The sequence below is a fragment of the Akebia trifoliata genome, chromosome 6 (genome assembly GCF_017979445.1).
Source record: "Akebia trifoliata isolate Shusen 1 chromosome 6, ASM1797944v1, whole genome shotgun sequence".
Taxonomy (NCBI): domain Eukaryota; kingdom Viridiplantae; phylum Streptophyta; class Magnoliopsida; order Ranunculales; family Lardizabalaceae; genus Akebia; species Akebia trifoliata.
This window is the reverse complement of record NC_141380.1, coordinates 141,377-166,202: the sequence shown is the minus strand read 5'-3', so window position 1 is coordinate 166,202 and position 24,826 is coordinate 141,377. Positions and strand designations below refer to the sequence as shown.

The following is a 24,826-nucleotide window of genomic DNA, read 5'->3' as shown; positions in this document are numbered from 1 at the left end:
TTGTACCCATTCTTCTTGTGGAAAAATGTATGCTAGCCTTTATTAGTCTGTGCTCAGCAAGGTCGTTTGAATAAATTGTCATACATAAATACATATTATAATAAGTAACATGCTTGTATACCATAAAAGTTAAAAAGAGTACCACAAACTCCAAGACCTAACTCGTCATGTCATGGGTTTTGCTCAATGGATGGTTTCAACATAAATAAAATAAATAAATAAAAAATAAAAAAGGTACTTGATATTTCATGTTTTCAAGGGATTTTTATGAAATCTTATGTTGGGGGATGATTGGATACACCAAAAAAGTGACGAAGATTAGTGGCATTTCTCACAAATTTAAAACCTAATTTTCTGTTTCCAGCGGAGAAAATTTAAAGTTTAGTATTGAAAAAGAAGACAATACACCCAATATAAAAAAAAAGATACATAAACAGCAACATCTCTTCAGATGAATATTGGTTTCTATACAGCCAAACCATCTTCTACACTGTTACAAGTTACAACATGAATATGAACATTCAAACATTATACAAATACCAACTCAGCACTGTCACGGCATACTTAATTTTCAGTTTCAGTTTCACAATGCTTAGGTGGGGTGGTGGGGGCTGTTTCAGATGGATGTGCAACTCCTGATGATCTGTGGTTGGAAAGGTTATTTTTGAGCCACGGTGATCATCTGACCAAGCAGAGTACTGTCTTCTCATCTCATGAACTCGACTAGGATCGAAGTCCTTGCTCATTGCAATACCAAATCCAGCAAATGTGGAAAGTTAGATGGTAGAGAAAGCTTCAATGCTGTGCAAACAAACAAAAAATGCACGATCACATTGGTTTTACATATCAAATATTGATCAATTTATAAATGGTGATAAAAAACTCAGAACTTGCCCAGAAGCCTCAGATTTTTTGCTTGGATGAATTGAATGTGGTAAAATTAAAGAGAAACAGGAGAAGGCGTCCTTATTGCCTTACCTATTCACCAATGCCCATGAAAATGGTTGACCAAGAGTTTTGTGGGTAGCTTCTGAACATGCTCATCTTAGTTCATTTGGAAAGTTCTGAAACATCAGTGATATGAAAGAGGATCTCCTACTCACCAATGAGTAAGAGAACAAACAGTTCAAATTGAATTGATGAATAGGCTCAGACAATCTGCTCTTCACTGGAAGCCACAATTAAGAAACATTTAGTCAGCATCCATGAGAACCAAAAAAAAAATCTAATGAAGGTTAAATCTGTGGTCCATGTATTATGAACGTTATTATTTAAATATAGAATAGGATATGTGGTGAACCTGCTGGGTAAAGGGTTGACCATTTAATGGAACCCATCTAGGAAATTTCCTGGTTAAAATTAACTTATTGAATGATCAGAGCCATGAAATCTGCTTCACACGTCTAGTCCTCTAGCTATATCCATGGGAAAATGGACCTTTCTTGTAGTGCCCTCCATTCCTCGATAAAGAATCCCTTCCGGTTATAATGAGATTAAAATGTGATAAGTTAGATTAGTTACAACCATTTGATTGGATTTGATTTTTTTCTAAGAAATCTCATGGGTGGGTCCCAACCCCATGGATGTGCACCGTGTCCCCTGATATTCAAATAGGCAGTGGTTGTGATGCCATCTATAACAGTAACCACAGATTTAACCAACTTAATTATTTCAGATGGAGCCATAACCAGTTTACCCATGGAGGACAATATGATCGATGCAGGAAAACTTAGTAGGATAATGGTGGCGATATGGCAATTGGCACTGTTCCCATTGCCGGGACCTGCCAAAATGGATAAGTTACCAAGAATAACCATTGGTAGATGTGAAGAAGTTGCATAACCCTAAAAAAATGATTAATATTACCACAAGCTGTTTGAGGAAGCTGAAGTAAGGAAGCATGCTGATGATGACCATGTCCTGCCAAACCCTGATAAGATTTATCATAAGAAGGTTAAGGAAAATAATGTCCCCGTAATTGGAATCTTGGATATCTATAAATGTGTTTCTATTACATAGAAATTTAAGGTCTAGTTATGGTATTTGAGTCTTATTCTTAACAATGTATCTAAAGCCATTAATTTCTGTTATCCTTATCCAAGTCAAACTCAATTTATAATATTATCTGACAAAATAAAAGCTAATAGGATTTGTGGCCAGATGTTAAGTTCTATGAATATCCTTTTTCTAGACATTGAGGTAATATGTAATCCTTCACTTGCCTGCATCGCTAAGTTTCCATTTGGCGACATCTGTTGGTATTTATACCAAGGGTCTTGAAATATCAGAGCCATGGAAGGATGGCAAGTAGGTTATGAACACAAGTTCAATTCTTCCAGCCCAACAAGGCAAAGTTGATGCCATGTCATTTGAAAGAGCAGAATCTGGTGGCCCACACAAACTGGAAACCAACACACCAGATCCTTCGGCTGGCCCCAGTTAATCAGGTGCTTCATCAGATGCTCATGGTAAGGAAACAAGGTGCACCCGCAAAAGCCAGTTGTTGTCCTTGTTAAAATCAGCTGTGTATTTAGCGAACTGGTTCCAACTGCTACAATAAGCATATGATTTGTGGACGCACAGGAACACCTCTCTCCTTCCATCTTAACAATGCCACTAGTTGAGGATTCCTGGCAGTTGCATACTGCCAGATAACTATGGTTCATATTCCTCAAAAGAGTATAGACAATAAATGTCCAAATCACTAAGATCCCATCACATGTCTACTCTATATTATGCCAGTAGATGTCCATGCGACAGATGCTATCCGAAATTTGAAGCGCTTCATCCCACTTGCCACTCTTGATGAGTCCTTTAATGAGGTAAAAGATGACACTTATCTCTGGAACATAACCCCGCTTTGCCATGTCTGCATACAATTCGAAAGCTTTCTCAACCTTATTTGCTAGGATGAGACTTTCAATCAAGGATGAATACATATTTTTGCTGGAAGATGAAACCCCTGAAGATGTCAAGATCTCTCTATGAAGCTCCAAAGCCACCTCCAATCTTCCGGCCTTGCAAAAGCTATCAATCAGAATTCTGTAAGCAGGAATAATTGGAGAAGAACCATCTTCTGATATAGCATCTAAGAGGTCAAGTGAGACTACAAACTCTCTGTTGAAACCTTCAATCACCTTACGATAGCCTGCTACATGTCTTGGCCAATAAGTTTGTTTCATCTCCTCTAGAAGTTTGTGAGCTTCATCCAAAAGGCCAGCGGCACAACAATGGTTTATCAATACTCTATAAGTGACAAAATTTGGCGCACAACCCTTTGCACCCATCTGCCCCAAGAGTTCAAGGCACATGCCAACATTACCCACTTTCCCAAAGCCATCTATCATCGCAGTATAAGTCACAACATTTGGACAACAATCCTTTTCTTCCATCATCACCAGAAGTTTATAGGCTTCGTCAGTCTTCCCTACTTTACATAGTCCATCAATCATCTCTGTGTATGTAACCACATTAGGTGGACAAGAATTTTCTAGCATCTTTGATAAGACCTTCAATGCGAGATCAAGCCGTTTATCTTTAAACAGCCTGTCTATCAATGAGCTGTATGTGTACACATTTGGACCATACCCACGTTCTGACATCTTTGCAAAGACCTCCTGTGCTTCATCTAGCTTTCCGACCTTGCAAAATCCATCAATAAGAGCATCATACACAACATGATTCGGCTCACAGCCTTCCACTGACATGGCGTCCAATAAGTCACGAGCCTCCACCACTTTGTGGGCTTTGCACAAACCATCCACCAAAGCTCCATATGTGAAAACATTTGGTTCTGTTGGATTACTTCCATCACCTCCAAAATACATGTCAACATCTGGGACATCCCCATTTCCCCTCATTCTCGCATAAATCTGACAAGCTTTCTTGATATCTCCAGCCTTACAATGGCCATCAATCATAGCTGTGTACGTGACAACATTTGGGAAGCAACCAGCGGACAACATTTTCTCAAAAATTTCGTTTGCTCGGAATATCCTCCTCGCTTTAAGGTAAGCATGTATAAGTGCGGTATAAGTTACCACATTAGGGGCACACCCATCTCTTACCATTTCATCAAACAAATTGCTAGCCTGTTGAATAAGGCCCGCTTTACAAAAACTATCAATCAAAATTGTATAAGTATAGACATCAGGAACAATACGATTCCTTTTCATTTCTTGGAATAAAAGAAAGGCTTTTTCCATTTTAGAGGCCTGGCAGAGAAAACCAATCACCTGGGAATAAGTACTAGTGTCAGGCATGAAACCTTTACTCATCATTTCACAAATAATTGTAAATGCCTTTTCAAATTTTCCCACCCCACAGAGGCACCGAGCAAAATGGCCTACATTTACGTTGTTCAAAACAAGCCCAGCATCAAACATTTCACTGTAAGCCTTTTCAGCCAATTCCAACATGTCTGAACTCGGTAGCTCTTCATTTCCACAAATACCTCCAATCAAGATATTGTAAACTACATAACCTGGTTTGCAACCACAGGTCGCCATCTTCCTGAGCAACTTATAGGCATAGGTATGGTCCCCTGAGTGGCAATAAGCATGAACAAGAGAATTAAACATCGAACGACTCGGATAACAACCCTCTGTGATCATCATATTAAGAATTCTCTTACACCTCCCCAGCTGTCTTTTTCTCAAACACCCATCAAGCAGTGTTCTGTATGTTTCAACATTGGGAATGCAAGAATTGGAGCGCATCCTATGCAAGAAATCCATAGCTTCCTCAAAACATGAAGCTTCACACAATCCACTTATCATTTTTGTGTAAATTCCTGTATCGGGGACAAATTCTTCCTTCTCGATGATCCTGAGAGCTTCTCTCCACTTCCCTACTTTGCAGAGTGACTGAGCGAAGCAACCTAGCGTGAACCTGTCCATATTAAAACCTGAACTTGACATCTCTCTCTGAACCAGATAAGCTGTATCCAATCGTTCAGCCTTGAGAAGGACCATAATTAAAGCATTATAAGTGGATTTTGTCGGTTTATATCCAAAATCCTTGAGCCTCCCAAGCTCCTCTAATGCTGCATTCCAAAACCCATTTCGGCAACACTTATGGATCAAAACATTAAATAACCTCCCCAGGATTTCTTTATCGTCATCTCTGATTACTTGAAGAAAATGTTCTGGCACTCTAACATTCTTATTAAAACTCAGTGCCTCTAGTAGAGTGTCATATGCACGTTCAGTGTGGCTATAACCAATTTGACGCCCAGCCCATATGAAAAATTTAACACAGATTTCGGGATTTTTTACGAGCTTCAACACCTCTATTACTAAAGAATCATTTAATTTTCCTCTAAATCTCCTAAGAACTTTCTGGGTTTTATCGCCAAAATTGTCTTCATTGACTGTAATTGTGTTCGAGATCAAACAAGCTTCATCAGAAAAGTTACCAGAGCCAAGCCTGCTACTCTGCAACGAACTCGGCTGATCAGACAAAAATGAGAAATCTTCGGGAGAGACAGATTCTTGGCCATGCCTCTGTTGAGCAGGAAAAACTCCATCTTCTCCTGGAACAGAGAAATCAGGATCGTTCAATCCATCGAGATCGTAGTGTGAGAAGGAGCTGCTACTGCTGCTGCTGCTGCTGCTGCTGCTGGAGAAGTTTTGGCGGGAAATTTTGAAGCGGGAGGATTTAGACTGGTTGGATTTCATAGAGGTGAGGACAACGAGTGATTGAGATAAAACCATCTTAAACCCTCGTCTGCTCATGCTGCTAAAATGTCGCAGAGATGATTAGGGTTTCAAAGTCAGAGAGAAAGAGAAGATTCTGAAATCTGGGGTGGAATTCAAAGGGAAGAAGGATTGGAAGAGCCATTGAAGTTGAAGAAGTTCCTTTAGGGTTTTAGTCTGAAGTTCAGAGCCATTTCCTCCTTTCGAATTTCGATTCATGGAAGTTCGGGTTCACTGTGTTCGACGCTTGGGCTTGGCTGGCTGCCTTTGAGGTTTGAACGACTCTTCTAAAATGAAGCCCATTTTTCAATGTTACATCCTTGGTCCAGCCCACGGTCTGGTTCTCTGCTTCAACTGGTTAGCCCGTCCGGATCAGGTAACTCGTACCCCATACCCCCAAAAATTCATCCCACTTTTTTCCCCTCTAAAATATCCCACAATTTACTTAACTCAACTAGATAACTTCTTTTTTTTCCAGCATAAACACATGGTGTGTAGAGGTGCTTACCTCTATCAACTCGATTTGTAATTCCAATGGTGATTCCTTGCTTCTTCTACTACTGGTGGCACCTATGTGGTACTTGCCAAAGAATCCTCCAATGATCAAAATTAGACTCATACAAAAATAATGTAATTGAAAAGTAAATCATCCCCCTCCGATGATCAAACTTCGACTTAGACGAAGATAATGTATATAAACTTTTGAAACACATTTTTAGGAAAGATAATTATAAATTTTAAGTTCTTTTACACACCACTTATTTTTATATAAACCCTTACCAATATTAAATTACCTAGTATTAATGAAGAATGTATTAACCCGACTTGGGTAGGGTTCAGGTTAACCATTTCATGTCCGAGGTCGGACTGGGCAAGGGCGCGTGTTGGTGTTTGTCAAGTTTGGGTTGGGTGTGGGTTAATCCCCAACTCGGCCCAATCCGCTCGATTGGGTAGTGTTGAAGGCACCTAAATTATTACCAATGGCACCACCCTACACCAAATCATTTTTTTTGTCTTATATGGATTAAAACTTTTGGAATAAGATGGTTTTTGGTGAGGATCTATATGGTGAATGGTTTTAAAGTTCGGTTTCGCATTTCGTCTCATCCATGCCAGATACCTAGTTGTCTCAAATGAGTTTTTTGATACGTTTGAGGCATCTAGTTCAAAATTTTGAAAAATAAATATCATCCGAAAAATTGACATGTATGTCCGTCTCGTCCATGCGTGATATCGAGATGATTCAAGCGATACATCTCGATCTTGGGTTTTGAAACCATTATATGGTGAGGAGATTATCCTCATAAAAAACTAGTCCATTCTTAAACTTTTAATCCCATCAAATGTGGTTTATAAAAAAAAAGAGGATGATTCATGATTCTTCAACTACTTTTGATAGAGGTTAGTTGTTTTGGAATGATCTAATATATATATAGGGGGCGGTTCGTGGGACGTCTTCGAAACCAGCTGAAAAACTGATGAAAGTCAACTGTTGGATTTTTAGCTTTCAATGGTTAGATCTCGTTTGAAAGCAGAACATGCGGCCAGCTAGAAACACAGTTTCTTTTAAATTTTTTGAATTATTTTCAAAGACCTCCCTCCATCATTTAGTTTATTAAAATTAAAAATCAAGGACGTCATATCCATTGTCTTCATTTTCATTCTCAGGGTATGATTCATTTTCACCATCAACAAGAGATTGTCGTAGCTGCAATCACAACCAGGTATCAGTAAAAAAATTTAAATGGATATATGAGCAAATGTAATTGCCAAGCAAACAGACCTTCTCATAAAGTGAAGGAGAATGTGACTCCCTAAGTCTTTCACAAACTTGGATTTGTTCCTCCCATATTTCTGTAAATTCTGGACTGATAGTGCCATGAAGTCTTGCAACGGGAAACACTGTAGCTAAAGTGACGCGCCTACTAGAACTTATCCATGGCTTTTGGGGAACATTTATTGTTTAGGACAAAAAATATATATGTTTAATCTATCAAAAAATTGAAATTTTAAAGGGGAATTAGTAAGATTGTTAACCTTTTTTAAATGGTTTTACTTTCAAGTTCCCCGGTTCATGGGGATTCTAAGGCTTCCTTCATTGCTATTGCTATTGCTATTATCGGGGCAATGGATGGTGGGTGGTCCCCACGATTTTTACTGAGGTGGCGAGGTAATGACTCAGACGAGAATGGCCCTTCTCCCTCTGCACCCGCCCATGTTCCTGTTGTCTCCCTCCTTTCACAAGAAACAACATTTAATTTTTAATTATATATATGATAGAGAGATGGTTCTTGTGAGAGAGAAGGGTATGAATCTGTGATTTTTGTAGAGAAGAGACTTGAGAGAGAAGATAGAGTCCGTATGTTAGTTTTGAGAAAGAAGAGAGATGGTTTTAATTTTAATAAACTAAATGATGGAGGGAGGTCTTTGAAAATAATTCAAAAAATTTAAAAGAAACTGTGTTTCCAGCTGGCTGCATGTTCTACTTTCAAACGACATCTAACTGTTAAATGCCAAAAATCCAACGGTTGACTTTCATCAATTTTTCAGCTGGTTTTGAAGACGTCCCACGAACCGCCCCCATATATATATATATATATATATATATATATATATATATATTATATATATATATATAGGGAAATGTTCAGCACCCTAAGTTTTACCACACACTTTAACAAACGTTTTTTGTCCTACATGGGTTAGAAGTTTTGGAATGAGCTGATTTTTGGTGAGGATGATCTTTATGATTAGAAGATCATCCTCCCCAAAAATCAGCCCATTCCGAAATGTTTAGCCCCATGTTTACAAGTTGAAAAATCGTGGACCGTCCATTTTTTAAATCAATTTTGATGGGGTTAGAAGTTTTGGAATGAGCTGATTTTTGGTGAGGATGATCTCCTCACCATAGAGATCATCCTCACCAAAAATCAGCTCATTCCGAAACTTCTAACCCATGTAGGACAAAAAACGTTTGTTAAAGTGTGTGGTAAAACTTAGGGTGCTGAACATTTCCCATATATATATATATATTATATATATATATATATATGGGTCCCGTTCAGCACCCTAAGTTTTACCACACACTTTAACAAACGTTTTTTGTCCTACATGGGTTAGAAGTTTTGGAATGAGCTGATTTTTGGTGAGGATGATCTCTATGATTAGAAGATCATCCTCTCCAAAAATCAGCCCATTCTAAAATGCTTAGCCCCATGTTTACAAGTTGAAAAATTGTGGACCATCCATTTTTTGTAAACCATTTTGATGGGGTTAGAAGTTTTGGAATGAGCTGATTTTTGGTGAGGATGATCTCCTCACCATAGAGATCATCCTCACCAAAAATCAGTGCATTCCGAAACTTCTACCCATGTAGGACAAAACGCGTTTGTTAAAGTGTGTGGTAAAACTTAGGGTGCCGAACGAAAACATATATATTATATATATATATATATATATATATATATAGGGAAATGTTCAGCACCCTAAGTTTTACCACACACTTTGACAAACGTTTTTTGTCCTACATGGGTTAGAAGTTTTGGAATGGGCTGATTTTTGGTGAGGATGATCTCTATAATTAGAAGATCATCCTCGCCAAAAATCAGCCCATTCCAAAATGTTTAGCCCCATGTTTACAAGTTGAAAAATCGTGGACCGTCCATTTTTTGTAAATCATTTTTGATGGGGTTAGAAGTTTTGGAATGTGCTGATTTTTGGTGAGGATGATCTCCTCACCATAGAGATCATCCTCACCAAAAATCAGCCCATTCCGAAACTTCTAACCCATGTAGGACAAAACGCGTTTGTCAAAGTGTGTGGTAAAACTTAGGGTGCTGAACGGGACCCATATATATATAATATATATTATATTTTTTTTTGTCTCTAACTCATATAAGACAAAATAATTTACCTATGTTATTGGGGTGCCCTTGGTAATAATTCAGACCCCTTTTTAACACTACCCTTTAAGATACTTGCACCTTCCTATCCCCCTTCCCCTGACGATCATTTCTGACTTTTGACACTTGCCTCACTCGGAAACCCTAACAAACAGACAGAGACAGATGAAAATCCTTCACGTTCCTTGCTTAGAGGACAACTACTCATACCTGTAAATTTTCATTTCTTTTGAAGCTCTAATTAGGGTTTATTGTTTGTGTGTTTTATTTTATTTAAAAATTCGTTAAATTATATTGGTGTGGTGTCTTACAGGGTGATCGATGAGACCTCCAAAGTAGCTGCAGTGGTCGATCCGGTTGAACCAGAGAAAGTTCTTCGAGTAGCCAAAGAAAATGGCGTCGATCTAAAGTTTGTCCTCACCACTCACCATCACTGGTATACTTCAAATTCAATCTCTTTTTTAACTGTCCTTTTCTTCATATTTATTAATGTTGAATCCAATCATTCGTTATCAATGTCTCGTTTTTATTTATTTATTTATGAGTTAGTTTCTTCTGGTGTGTGCTTTGTAGGGTCACTTTGTTTCATTAGAATAAATGATCTTTATTTATTCTTTTGTGACATTTCTTTATTTGTTGGTTATATCCACAAAACGCACCATAATGATATATTATGTATCATTCTTAGCTACTGTTAATAAGTTATAAGTGTATATATATTTATTTTTATTTTTTAAAATTTACAATAATAATAATAGGGATCATGCTGGTGGGAATGACAAGATAAAGGAGCTGGTGCCTGGAATTAAGGTTTATGGTGGTTCAATCGATAATGTGAAGGGATGCACTCATAAATTGGAAAATGGCGATAAATTTTCACTTGGGACAGATGTCAATATTTTGTCCCTCCACACACCTTGGTATGTTTGCTTGCCTTGTTCCCTTATTTATCAACCATATTTCATCCTTCACCATCTATGCTTTTAAACACGCTTTCATAGCTTTTATTTTGGTTAGATATGGATTAACATCTCTTTGATGATTGCACTTGAGTTCCTTACCCTTATGATTTCCCAAAAGCTATGATATATTTTTTTTTTCCATTATTAACCACGCATTTGACTGCTAAGGATGCATATCAAATCCTTATTTTCCAATTATCACCTTCTTTACAAGAGATAGGATCACTGCAGACACACTAATCTCAATTTCTAGTCCCCCCCACAAAAACTAACATGCTTTCCGCAGCCACACCAAAGGTCATATTAGTTACTATGTGACGGCCAAAGAGGAAGAGGACCCAGCTGTGTTCACTGGAGATACATTGGTGAGTTGAGCTGAATATCGATTTCCTTTTTTTGTAGGAGAAATCTTAAGTATGTGTCATAAATAAGCATGGTCTACACTGTTTCACCATACACTTAAAGCACATGCAAGCTGGTACCCTCCATTTGATTGTCACTCTTAGGAGATCTTTTAGATCAGAATGGCCTGATAGTCCGATCATGACCATCCAATCTGTTGCATCCTATTGGATATCAGAAATTTTGGATTAACTGTTGAAAAAGGTCTCTAAAGCTATAGTTATCATTTGGTTGGCTCATGTTCTTGGGCAGAATATCTCCCAAGTGGCAGTCATTGAATTGTGGCTCCCACATTGCTTATATGTGCCAAATCCGTAAATCTAAAGCATGTCATTTTTTTTTTTTTTAATTCTACTTTGTGCACACTTAATTTACTTAAGACTCACAAATCATCATACCTTCGACCAAGAGGTCTTTTTGTTTCTGGGCATGTTCTTCAAACACATAATCTTATTTTGGATTGTGGACTTCTTTTTCTGAATTTTCTTTAATGTCTACTAAAAAATTGATTTTGTTTACCTATCTCTCTTTATAGTTTGTTGCTGGTTGTGGGAAATTCTTTGAAGGCACTGCAGAGCAGATGTATCAATCTCTATGTGTTACTTTGGGATCATTACCAAAGCCCACTCGAGTTTATTGTGGTCATGAGGTACAATCATTTTGAATTTTTTTTCCTGATCAGGGAATCCTTTTTTATTTTTATTTTCTAGAGAGCTGCTTTGGAAATCGTGTTGATAATTTTCATAATTTGAGAAGTTGATGAAGAATTCTAAATTCACCATTAGGATATCAATGGTTTGGGTCAACCTGATGGTCCGATAACATCAGGCCAGGTTCAAGCTATCAGTTCAGTTCCATGCCAACTCTGATAGGATCCAGAAGCCAATCCATTGACCGTCTAATTCACTGTCAACCTTACCACAACCTGGTTTAAGAGAATTATTGGATCAGTTTAGATCTCAAAGCCAGAGCTTGAACATTTATTTAGAAACTCATCAGAGTTTGTGTATCTTGATTGGTTTTATTGGGTTTTCATAGCCTGATTGTGTACTTGTCATAACTAGCAGATTTGTATGTGAACACATGCATGGTAGACCCATCGAGGAACTCTGCCGAGTTAAAGGCCACTGGATTGGATGATTCCTTTCTTACAGTGACATATTTTCTTTGATCACTTCAAAGATTTCGATGGGGGCAAAATGGTTGTAACCTCCAGAGTTTCCTAGTTTTAAACTTAGGAAGAGGAGGTTTCAAAGGTGGAAACATGTAATGTTGCAGACCACCTCCTTTAGCATGTGCCACTTAAAATTATATCGTTATGAACTTGTGGTCTACAACATAGTAACCAAGTTCAGATTCGACAGCTATCCGGCGTTGTCAATTCGGTTTAATTTCAATAAGTCCAGGAAACTTTATGAAAAAATTCTGAAAATTTTTGTTTTTGGGTTTCTTCCCAAAAACCCATCAATTTTGACCTCCCTAAAACCCCCTTTTTTTTTTAACATTTAAACTGTAGTGCTCCTGGTCCACACCAATATGATATTGTCCTCTTTGGGGTTTTATCCCACATGGCTTTAAAATGCGTCATACTAGATCAGACCAAGCTTGCCCTTATAGCACAAACTCTAAACGTCTTCCTAGATGTGGGTCTAAACTTACAATTTCCCTTCCCATTTCATCTAGCACATAGGATGGTTCCACTTCAACCCTTCGGTCTCAACAGCCTTTTTTGCGCCTTGATATGCATACCGACAGGATTGTGACATTCTCCCTACCTAGTTGAATGGGCCGTCTTCAACTTTGATGCCATTTGTAGTGCTCATGGCACACACCAATATGATATTGTCCACTTTGGGTTTTACCTTGCACGGATTTATAACGCGTCATAAAAGAAAGGGTCAGGCTTGCCTTTATAGCGTAGGCTCTGAACGTCTACCCAACTGTTATGGGACTAAATTCACAGCTCCCCCTACCATTCCATCTAGAAAAAAGGACAACTCCACTTTGAGCCCTCTGTCTCAACCGCCCTTTCCCTAGTCTGGCTAGGCGCATCGGTGGGATCAAGACATGAATGTTGAAGAAGAAAAAAATCTTGGGGTTGAAGAGTGGGGATTAATTGGAAAATCAAAGATTACTTTGTTGATTCACTGATTCAGTATGATGCTAGTCCCTGATTCGAAGAATTTTTCCAAATTTTGTGACAATGGTCCACAGCTATGTTACTTGCTTCGTCAGTTCGAATTTGAGCTCACGGTTTGCCACTCTTAGAACAAATCAGGTTAGTAGAGGGCATTTAGGCCATTTGTTAGTCTCATATAAGAAGACCTAGGTTAAGGGGCATGTCATCAGTTTGAAGACACAGTTATCCCTAATATTAGACAGAACTCAAAACAGGGATATTTGTCATATTGACCAAAACGTTGGGAGCAAAGAGAGGTATGGCAGAGGGGACCAGTTTGCAGTTTGGCATAATAGGAGTGAATCCAGTAGCATAGGTCCATAGGAATTAGATCATACAAGGTAAACCACAATGCAGGAGGAATTGGTTAATGATTCAACCTAATGGATGTTGGTCAGACATGCATAGCATGCCACTATGATACTAATGTCTGCTATGACCAAAAAAATTTGCAATTTTGTTTCCTTTTAAATCTCTAAAGTTCAAATGCATCTCTTTTACTTCCATGGTGAAGGTAATGTGCAAGTTATTCCATTTCTTCAGTACACAGTGAAAAACCTGCAGTTTGCTCTGACGGTTGAACCAGAGAATGAGAAGATAGTTCAGAAGCTATCGTGGTCTCAGCAACAACGGCAAGCAAATCTCCCCACTGTTCCTTCAACCATCGAGGAAGAGTTGGAGACTAATCCATTCATGCGGGTTGACCTACCTGAACTGCAGGTACTGTTCTTCCCAATTTGTGGTTGATTACTTGTTATGGGAGTAGAAGAAAACCAAGAGCTTTGTCTTAAAACTGAATGCCACCTACCACTTTCTACCCCTCTTGTAGTGTGAGACCATCTTTCTTATTTACTTTGAAGGATAGTCTGTCAAGCACTCACATAAATGTTAGTGTGTTGAGATATGTGAGTCTTTATTTTTCCTTGAATTATGCATCAATTTCATTTATGCCCAAAGAGGCAAATATAATGTGACCATTCTATTTTCTAGGCAAGAGTTGGTTGCCATACTCCTGTGGAAGCTCTCCGTGAAATAAGGCAGCGGAAAGACAATTGGAGAGGCTGAAGAATAATACCGATAAGCCCACCCTTCTGCATTCCTGCATGTGTCCTCGTGTCTGTGATCGAATCTTCCCCTTGTGTCATAATGAGATATAATGACCAATGTTCGTGGTGTGTGGTGGGTATGTACGGTGAAGTGGATTGATCACCTTTTAACCTGCGTTCTGTTCATAATGTGTATTTATAAGCTCAACATATTGTCGTTTTTATGTTTCATCAAAACTATTATGATGTATCAAAGTTTGGGCAGAGTTGCATATTGAATGGAGTCCACGCACATAACCTGAATTTCTCGTAGAAGACAAGCAACCCTTGTTTAACACTTTCAAAAAAAAAAAAAGCAACCCTTGTTTAATCCGTTTGTTTGGTATTGATAGTCCTGGTAATGGTTTCTTCTAACATTGTAGGTCACGCTATTGTGGATATAATTAATTGTTGGTTTCGGTGGTTTTCCATAAAACATGAATGAATGGGGGTGGGAATTTGACAAGCTATTGTATGTGTCGTGGTTGTGGTTTACAAGCCTGTAGGTCACGCTATTGTGGATATAATTAATTGTAGTTTTCTTTAAAAAATATATTTTTAAAAGTTGCAAAAGTTAAAAATCTTTTTTGAGTTTAATTTTAAAGTTGTTCTGCAGTGACCTCAAGCTGGAACATTATATTGCACTTCTTTGATGTGAAAGTTGATACGAAGCATAGATGCTTCTTTTTCACTTGTATCTTGATGAAAAGCATCCAAATTTCACATACACTTTAACATCGAGAGCTGCGATGAAAAAGCATTTTGGTTCACATCCATTTTCACATCAAGAAGTGCGATATAAGGCTCCAGCCTGAGGGCACTTCAGCATTATTCAATTTTAAAATAATTGGAAAAAAAAACACTACAGCCAAACTTTTTAAAAAGTATTGAGGAAGCTATTTTCTACTTTCCCTCAAAGCTACGTTCACCCAAAACTATTTTACCAAGAGCTATTTCAACAGTTGCTTTCTACTTTTATCCAAGAGTCATGATAATTTGACTCAGAAAAAACATATGCTCTGTACTCGATTGACTGACGTGGCAAATACACAGAATCATAGATCTTTTTCCCTAAAGAAGAGATTCTGAGGGGTCACTCAACACTAACGTGTATCAAAAGTCAAATATTTAGCAACAAGAATGTAATATCCCACCATTCAATTTTATTTAGAGCAGTATCTTCTATCAAGGCATGCATCTTCGTTGTTTTGTTCATTTTTACTCTCATTGGTCCTTGAGAACATACCACAAAATTCTGAGATAACACTATATCAGCCTAAAAAGTTATTGTTTCTTAATTATCCTCTTCACCGGTGGTGAATGCTTGAGATTATAAATAACTCGTTACTCAGCTCACAAAGTTAAGACAATATGCCCATAATAATTGTAACCTCAGCATTGGGCCAACTGTTGAACTGTTGATATATCTTGCACAATCACACAACAATTAATAAATAACCATTAATAGAACAAGAATAAATCCAATAAATGTCCTAAGTTTACAACAAACACAACTGACATCAACAAACCCCAGCTACAGATGACAAAAACTATAGCAAGTATTGCCTTCTTTTCTGTCCTCAAAGAAATACTATATTTCCATTAGAAGTGCAAACTCACCAGCCAATTTCAGTAGCTCCCTTCCCTTGTAGATACACACTGAATCGAGAAGTACCAGGAAGCATAGTGGAGCACGAAATCTCAGAAACCATTGGAGGGAAATAATGACCACCCTTACCGTCCAGTTTTTGCACGCTTCATCCCACTAGAATTGAAAGGAGAGACACTACCACTTGGCCGAGGACTCTCTTCTCTCAGATTAGAATTTAGTAGTGCCAGTTCCCGCAACTGTTGCCTCTTGTAAAAATCCTGTGACTCATCCTGTGGAGAAATATTGGGATGATGCAAAAAAATACATTAATAAATACAAAAAAACATTAATAGAGGAGATCAAAGGGTCTATGTGTCGGGTAGACACAAGGATGGTTTAGTGGCACTTTTGTATACATGAATATGCAGGAAAATGGGATTGGTGGTCCTACACCATAGATCTGCCAGGCCAAATAATGTCCAATCTAGGGACACTGTCTATCTTTCTGCACTATTCACCATTTTGTTTGCATGTGTTTGGATATGCCCCAAGAATGCAACAGAAAGGATGAATGATGTCTTTTTCTTTTTTGTGAGGGCAACTCTAAGGTGGAACCCCATTAAGTGGTGGATCGTCCTGCATTTGCACCATTTGTCATGTCATTGATAGATAATCATTGTGGTCTACCCACTTTGCCTTAGATTTCCTCATGTGTTTTCATCCTGAAATACTAAGTCAGAGAAAAGAAAGCTAAAGGAATAATTCAGGACAGGAGAGCAGGGAAAAATTGCCCGCATGGCATGCTCATCACATGGCGTACATATAGATGGTCAAGAACACCACACTCTGCAACCCAACATCCACCACCATAGGTGCTCACGTTGGCAAACAGAAGCAAAACTCGGTCCCCACTTGACCTCATCAGACAATCTTAAAACTCAAAACCATTCAGACTATGGATGGTTGGATAATGGATAATATGCCACTTGTACGACGAAGGCAAGCCTCTAGCTACGATTCTATCCTCACTTGAGTATTATATGCTACATCAGAATTCGATATAGAAATAGTGCCAAAAAAAGAGTAAATGGAGTTTTCTCCTGCTTCTAACCATCTTATCAGGAAACCCAAATTGCAATTTGTAAAAATAATAATAAATGCTTCAAGACTCCTTGAATTGCCCATGAATGCCTAAAAGAAGATGCTAGATTGGAAAAATACCACGGGTTTAAGCAATTCTTCTAGAATTTCCTGTGCCTGTCTCAGCCTTGAATCAACAATATTGACAGGTAACTCAGCCTCGACCAAGATGTGCAGCGGTTCATTCAGGTGCTCATAACCTGGTCTTCCCCGAAGCTTTTCCTCCTTAATGGTGAAAAGCAGAGAAATTAGCACCCAAGCTACATACAAGATCAGAAGTAAAGAAAGTTCAAAAACAAGGACTCAACTCAGGAATCATACTTCTAATTTCCAAATTTTTCTTGACTGCCATTTAAGAATGCATTCATTCTATAGTATCAGAATTTACATTCAGAATACATACATATGTACATATAATATTACCTTTCCTGGGTCTTTTATTGAACCTTTTCCTCTAATGTACACACGGCACCCTGTAGAAGCTTCCACCCGCTTTAGTGAATTGCCCCTGGGGCCCAAAAGTCGCCCAACAAAATTGAACTACCATCCATAATAAATAAGTTAGTTTCGGAACTTACGTTAATCTCAAAATTAAGCCACCCGTCCATAATAAGGATTCCCCCCCCCCCCCCCTTTTTTTTTTTGTATATCCACAAGAACGAAATAAAAAATGAAATCAATAATTAAGTGAAATTCACATAACAACCTAGCCAATGGATAAGGCTTACATTTGGATAACTATCTACTGGAATTTCCAATCGCAAAATCTTTTTCACGGTGTATGAACTTGGACTTGCCGGTGCCCCTTGCCAGTCCATTGTCATCCCTTGTGTTCCACCTAGTCTCTGCTATTTGGTGAAGCAAAACATATCAATTTTGCAGTTGGTGGCTCTATACTCGATATTATTTAAAAATACAAAAATATAAATAAATGATAAAGATTTCACATACATGAGAAAAGCAGATGAAGGGGAGAGGCCGTACTTTTGAAAGTGCATTACAATGATAATTAAAATTGAAGAAACAAGAAGGGACCATTGTTCAGGTATAAAACTAACATGGACACCCAAAGTTATATTCAGATAGATTTAGGCTAAATGAAATACAGGCGGTCAAGTGGATTAAAACAGGCTTTGCATGGGTAAGAGTTGTAAATGGCCCACTTCGAAGATAAAAAAACCTTGGTTAAATGATTGCAACAATCTCATCTAAAGAAGCCTTAATTCGTGTGTAATTGTGAAAAGGTTAGGGAGGGGAAGGACTCTCACTGATCATCCAAAATAAACATTGGACTGCTTAGGGCATCAGACATTCGACTTAAGTCTAGTCGAATCTACCAGGTGAAGTTTCAAATGGTGGGTGCCTTATACACACCTATTTTTTGACAGTCATCGCCCACTCCTGAGGTGAGCTTAGATGACACTTACAGAACTGTGGGTGCTCAGATCCCTCGATAACCAAGCTGACATTCAATGTGATTCAATTTTAGAATGTGTACTCGTATTGCATCCCTTTAAGTACCCTGAAATCCATTTCCAATAGTCCCCAGGATCAGCCCAAAACTATCTTTGTGCAGAGGGGGGGAGGGGGTTAAGTATCCTGATTAAGTGGGGTTTTTAAGAAAGAAGGGAAAGCGGAAACCCTCTTATATTATTAAAGAGATTTTTGACGTGTTCATCTCTGAATGCTACTCCCTTGATGTACCACTGTCAGACAATGTGTTGGCGGGTGTTTTGCATAGCTGGGAGGCTCCCTTTTGATCTCTCTCTTTAGTTTGTGTCCTTTCTTCTTTTTCACTCAAGTAAATTTCTTCTCATTTTTTAAGTTTTATAACTACCAATAAGAAAAAGAGACCTAAGGATAGGGCATATATGTCTTGTAACTCTATTTTGTCTCACCATTTGTGTATTAGGATATCAGATAGCATGAAGAAAAGGAAAGAAACCTCCCTTTTGACTCTCTTTCCTTTGGAATGTCAATAAAACACAGTTGACAAGTCGATTCCTCTCATCAAGTAACTTATTTTGGACCGCTTGCAAATTTAAGAGGAACACCTGGGAGTAAGTTGGTTGTACCCATTGGAAGGGAAAATGGGGAGTTGTTCAGTGCATATGTAGAAACTGACATCCAGGTTTGGAGTTTTCTCTTGGTTTGTTTGATTGCTGTTCCATTCATAAGGAGGAGGACCTATTCCCCATGTTGTGGACTCGGACAAAGACTTGGCACCAGAATTCACAAATGCAAGAAGATTATGGGAACAAAAAGCATGCCAGTGACGAACAGTGACAAGACCCTTCATGCAATAGATCTGATCATGATTTAGAAAAATAAATGATTTAAGTACCTAAAAGCCTCACCTATCTGACTCAACTTTCTTTAAAGAAAGTTAGAAAACTAAATCAATTTATGCAAAAAGAAAAATTTCTTTCGATGTATGTCAATTTTTCTTACTTTTCACTGTTAAAGTTTTTTTCTTGTACAACTAACAAAAATATTGTGTACTTCAATGGAGCAAAAATATTGTTTTCTTCTTTTACTTTTGTTATGTGTGGTATATCGGTTGAGATTGAATCTTGTTCCTAGATTACATCCCTTATTCTAGTTCTCCACTGAGCAACCAATAGGGGGGCCTGCTATCCGAAGGATTGCTTCAACTTCAAACTTACATTTTAACTCCAACTTCCTTTTAATAGCACCAACTACAGTTATTACAATTCCACCAGTTCTTTCACTGTTATTAATTTTTGCAATAAGTAGTACATCAACGTAGTTAATGATTGTCCATTCATTATTAAGCCTGCCAGAAATGTCTACTTCTAGGCATAACATGCAAGCCTATCCACTTGTAATCAACTTTGGAAAAGAAGAAGAATCAAAAGAGAACCTAATAAGTACACAAAGTAGGAGGCATAGAGACAAGCCAGGGATGTTAAAATTAAGTAAGCATGCAACTATTTACCTCCTGCAGTAGGCCATTCCAAGCACCAAAACCTGTTCCTCCTCCAACAACATTTGACATAAGATTTGAAGAAGCCATTGGGCTGGGGCTTCCATGCTGCAGTCTATCGTAGTCACCAAACCCTGACCCTGGGTTGGAGACCATCCCAGACACCCGAATAATCTCTGTCCACATGAAATGAATACACTTAAACATGAGAAACTTTCTTTTTCAATAGATATGATATGATGACACAAAGTGGGGGAGCATATGGAAGATGGAACCAATTTTCAAACAAAAATTTAAACATAAATGCGATCAATATATATTTTTTTTGTTTTTTGATACTTCACAATAAATGAAGTGCTCCATCAATCTAGTTCAGGTCCAAATTAACCATTGTCCGAGACAATGTACCAAGCAATGCACTCAAATAGATTCCCTAAAAAAATAGAAGATTTAGATCGGCCCTTTGGCTTGTGTCGTTCACAGATCATTGATTCTAACGCTACTTCTTCCCAAAGCATTCTCAAGATGATTGCTAGAAAATAAGTAACAAAGAAACTTAAGTAAACAAAAAAGGATCATATAGGTGTTAAACTTCATTTAATTAATTCAGATCAAGGGAAAGGAAACTGGTGTAAGGGTACAGGCATAGGAAAATCAATATCAAAATTAGAAGAGAAGTGATGTGAAGAGAACTTGGAAAGTGAGCAATCAAAATTACCAACCAACCTGATCTTACATTTAGTTACTTCTTACACATAAACAAACAAACATTTTTGTGCCTGCCTGGTAATGCTATGAATCAAGCATCAACATCTTAGATCCAAAAGTTACAAGAAAAAAAAAACCCAATTAAAACACCAACCTTGATTTAACAGTCGACTACATATAGGAAGTATTTGCATGAAGGGTCCAAGCTTCTGATGCTCTGTTAACAACTCTGTCAGGTACTGACTAAAAAAAATTCATTAAGAACACAGAAATCGATCAAAATTTATTCAAAAATAAAAATAAAAGAACATCATGAACTACAAAATCAAAGCAAGCCCATTGAGAAGAACAATAATGATTCATCCTTTTTCAAATCACACCCACTTTCTTTCTTCTTTTAATATATAAAAAAAAAAAAAAGCAGTACCTGTCGATGTCGGGGGTGTTCCTTATCTGTGGAGAAGCAGCTCTTGCAGGTGAGAAATTGTGAGCATACAAGCCTGACATGGCTGACCAGAAGAAGAAATTAAAAAAGTTTTTGTTGAAGAGCAGAGCAAAAGAGTAGAGAAGAGGGGTTGATTAGTTGTAAAAAGATGTAAACAGGAAAGGTGTGTCTGAGTTGCAGAAAGGGGAAGAAGTTTTCTTAAACGTGCGCAGCCCTCACCCTGTAAAAAACAAAAAAACAAAAAAAAAAACATAAAAATAAAAATAAAAATAAAAAAAGATATATTTATGTGGAAATGAGTGGGGAGGGGTTTAAGAGTTAAGGTAGAGTGTGTGTCCAGTAGATAAATGTTTATGTTTTTTACATTATAATGACAGTAATAAAAGAGAGGTAGTTGTAAGATTTACGGAGATCCAACCAAGAGAGATCTTCAAAATTTGGCAGGACACGGATATATATATATATATATGGAGAGAGAGAGAGAGAGAGAGAGTACTGCTGTAGTACATACAGTTGGGTGCGTATGTCCTTAATTCGGAGCCCAACAATTTTCAAAAAGAGCTGTTAAGATCAAATACTAAATTTTACCGATCATCGTCAAAGGTTTATTAATCACAAGCCTTTTGCCAGTCAAATTAATTTAATTAGATGGATGTTGTTCTCCAGTGGCAGTGGGTCCAGTCCAGTCCTCCCTTATGTCCGATATAAAGTGTGAGATTGGATTTTGACCATTGATTGAACAGAGAGATCTGATGTGTTTAGAATGTAAATCCCAAACCAAACCAAGCCAAACAATTTGTGGTAGAGATCACTAGGGAGGGAGGATAATATAACCCCCTCGGCCCTCTCCCTCCTAGTCGTCTTTACTTTTTAATTGGTTGAAGATGGTAATTTGATCTTTCTTTTAAATGATCATAATCTTGGCCATCAACACTAGTGATAATGATAGAAAGGAGGAAGAAATAATTATACATATTTATTTATGTATATACATAATTTTGTATGTGTTTTATATCATACACATACCTAAAATTATAATTATTGGGGACCATCCCAACGACCAATTATCTTTTTTGAATGAGTATACGTTACATCTCAATTCTCAACCATTAAAATGAAGAGTAAAAATTTGCATGCCATAGTTATTACAAAAGTGAAAATTATTGATTTGTCACACATTTAAATTGGTTGATATACAAAATAGTCTATATTAATTAGAAGGTTATAGTTGAGAGCAGATTTTAAAAATTTTGATGTAAAAGTAGCTTAGCATAGATGGAATATGCAAATAAGTGTGAGAAATAGGGAGGTAAAAATGGTATAAATTTGTTTTGTAAGCATTAGGAACCAAGAGAATAGAGTTGGGAAGGTAAAATATGAAAATGAACATAGGATTCCATTCTCGTCTACAAATACAAAGGGCATTGCACGTTGTTGGGTCGGAGACAACAAGGTCTTGTTTCGATTGCAACACACACCCTCCCCATTATTTAATTCCTGCACAGTTTGTTTTTGCCTTTCCCCAAAACTCTCTATACCTATACCATTTACTACTAATAATGGTAATACCTACCAAAATATATTGTCTATTATGTCTGTATTCTTCCCCAACAATGATACCTAGGTCTCTCTCTCTCTCTCTCTTTCTCTCCATATTTACCCATCAACATCTTCTATACAGGTTGATCAAGCCTCCCCATTTAGTGGACCCACCTCTGCCTACAAACCCATAGCCCCAAATTTACATTAATCTAAAAATAGTATGGGAGCTGGTAAAATGCGCCATCGTGACTGAGAATACCTATAGACCCCAAAGATAGACATACCTCGAGAGTGCACTGCTTGCCACATGGGAAGAGAGCTCAGATAAGATCGATCTGTCTTGAGAGCACTTAATTAGTCACTTACTAACACAAGCATGCGAGCATGGGTTGACCAAATATGACAAGAGACACCTCTTTGGTAAATAGATAAACTAACAAAGTAATTGATTTGCCTTGGATCAAGGAACCATGGTGTATATGTTGGAACAAATTCCATTTTGAGAGATTTGAAAAAGCACTATCTCGTTGAAAGGTTTTATAAAATTTTCATTTCTCAATGCATTTTTATTAAAAAAAACTATTATTTCCTCTTTTCAAATGGTAAATCTTTCTCAGAACATGGAGTGTGAATCAAACCTATGTTTGAATTGAAATTGAGATACTAATGCAAGTTCTTCCCTTTTGAATCTGGCATGATGACGTTTGCCCTCGTCACAAGAATGTGGGATGGGCAAACTTGGTTGGATGATGACATGCATATCCAATCACGTGTTAATCCTGAAAGAATGATAGGAACAATAAAATTTACAATACATCTAGAAATGCCAAATCATGTAAATAAAGATTCATTCAAAAGTAAATGTATGTAATTTTTTTCTCTTTTGAAATCTAATTTTTTTCGAATTTGGTATTAATTTAATAAGAGTTTTGTAGGTCATTACCAATGAGAGGAGGAACCTCCAACTTAAGTATCAATTTCAATTAGTAGAGGTAGAAAGACTAAAGGCAAGACCAAATATTTTGTACCCACACCAACAATCTTTACGAGCTTTTATTAGAGTGGAAACAATTTTGAGTCAATCTTTTTTAACATTCAACTTTATAATGAATGTTTTATTATTTAAAATCCGAAGGAACCACTTTTGTCTCATTATTAAAGGGATCTGTGTAAGAACTTAAAACAATAGGGATGTTGGATGGATGTTGCAGTTCTACGACTCTAAACAATTTAGGGTTAGTTTAGCACGAGCTTAAACTACGCACTTTTAAGCCAGGCCCATTAGTTGGAATGATGGGAGGAGTTGAGCTATTACAATGTATTGGGCTAAGTTGATTTCAGATAAAAGTTGTGTCCAAGTAACTCCCTTTTTTTTTTTATCTAGTGCGCCTTAGCTCGACTTTATTTGTCTATAAATTATATGTCCAAATTAAGCGAAATATATAAAGAGTTGTGTTGGAGTGACCTCAAGATTGGACTTCATATCACACGTCTTGACATGTAAGTGGATAGGAATCATAGATGAAATTTCAATCGTATATTGAGGAAAAGCATCTATGATTCCTATATACTTTCACATCAGGGTGAACGATATGAAGTCCAATCTAGAGGTCACTTCAGCATTATTCATATATAAATAGTGGCATCTAGGCCTTAGGTCAAACCTACTAATTAATAGTCCTATTTTACAACTTTCATTTGGGGAGTCAACAAAAGTTAGTTGTAGTGTTGGTATCATCAATAAATATCAACAATTTCAAAATGGAAAATGCTCAAGTAACATTGAAATAGACATCGTTTCAAACATTATTGGCATGGATGTGTGTATAAAACCATAGAAGCTTTTTGTCGAGATACGAGTAAGAAGCATCTATGGTTCCGTCCACACCCATGTGTGAAATGACGTCAATTTCAATGTTACTCCAACACAACTCTTTCAAAATTGTATTTAGAAACGTAATTTGACCAAAAGTTTTATCTGTTTATGTATTTTTCACCTTTTAGATTTCCCTCTCCTATCGTCTTCACTCTTCACATAATTTAAAATGCATGGGGTTACTTTTTAGTTGATTTCAACAAATGTCTTCTCAAAGAACTTCTATGCCCCAAAAAGCATTTCTTGAACGTTGTCGACAAATAACTGATGCCATAATAGAAATTCTTATAGAAACAATTCTATAAAAGCACTTTGGTGAAAACAGGGTTGTGCAACGTAAGGGTATTTACT

The 24,826-nt window shown here is 37.3% G+C and overlaps 3 protein-coding genes across 11 annotated transcripts; 1 reads left to right on the top strand and 2 right to left on the bottom strand.

Moving 5' to 3' along the window:
* Window positions 1–350: 350 nt before the first annotated feature.
* LOC147399331 (Tetratricopeptide repeat (TPR)-like superfamily protein) lies at window positions 351–6,079 on the bottom strand. 7 transcript variants are annotated; one of them, XM_086444635.1, is made up of 3 exons: window positions 1,301–6,079; window positions 979–1,168; window positions 351–801 (listed from the first exon to the last, which is right to left on the bottom strand). In XM_086444635.1, exon 1 carries the CDS (start codon window positions 5,733–5,735, stop codon window positions 2,724–2,726), a length of 3,012 nt encoding a protein of 1,003 aa, XP_086300761.1. In that variant the 5' UTR covers window positions 5,736–6,079; the 3' UTR covers window positions 351–801; window positions 979–1,168; window positions 1,301–2,723. The 7 variants fall into 7 exon arrangements, with proteins under 7 accessions (XP_086300761.1, XP_086300764.1, XP_086300763.1 ...); XM_086444638.1 differs by having other exon boundaries at window positions 1,689–6,079; XM_086444637.1 differs by having other exon boundaries at window positions 1,697–6,079.
* A 3,572-nt stretch (window positions 6,080–9,651) lies between these two features.
* On the top strand, window positions 9,652–14,466 carry GLY2 (Metallo-hydrolase/oxidoreductase superfamily protein). The gene is made up of 7 exons (XM_086444631.1): window positions 9,652–9,810; window positions 9,912–10,034; window positions 10,357–10,518; window positions 10,847–10,925; window positions 11,498–11,611; window positions 13,685–13,861; window positions 14,132–14,466. Exons 1-7 carry the CDS (start codon window positions 9,764–9,766, stop codon window positions 14,204–14,206), a joined length of 777 nt encoding a protein of 258 aa, XP_086300757.1. The 5' UTR covers window positions 9,652–9,763; the 3' UTR covers window positions 14,207–14,466.
* Window positions 14,467–15,624: 1,158 nt separating this feature from the next.
* Window positions 15,625–21,289, bottom strand: LOC147399329 (KH domain-containing protein At2g38610-like). Of its 3 annotated transcripts, none has more exons than XM_086444628.1 (7): window positions 21,040–21,289; window positions 20,767–20,855; window positions 19,917–20,080; window positions 17,686–17,805; window positions 17,381–17,497; window positions 17,039–17,182; window positions 15,625–16,107 (listed from the first exon to the last, which is right to left on the bottom strand). In XM_086444628.1, exons 1-7 carry the CDS (start codon window positions 21,117–21,119, stop codon window positions 15,961–15,963), a joined length of 861 nt encoding a protein of 286 aa, XP_086300754.1. In that variant the 5' UTR covers window positions 21,120–21,289; the 3' UTR covers window positions 15,625–15,960. The 3 variants fall into 3 exon arrangements, with proteins under 3 accessions (XP_086300754.1, XP_086300756.1, XP_086300755.1); XM_086444630.1 differs by having other exon boundaries at window positions 20,767–20,851; XM_086444629.1 differs by having other exon boundaries at window positions 17,686–17,802; window positions 21,040–21,288.
* Window positions 21,290–24,826: the final 3,537 nt, after the last annotated feature.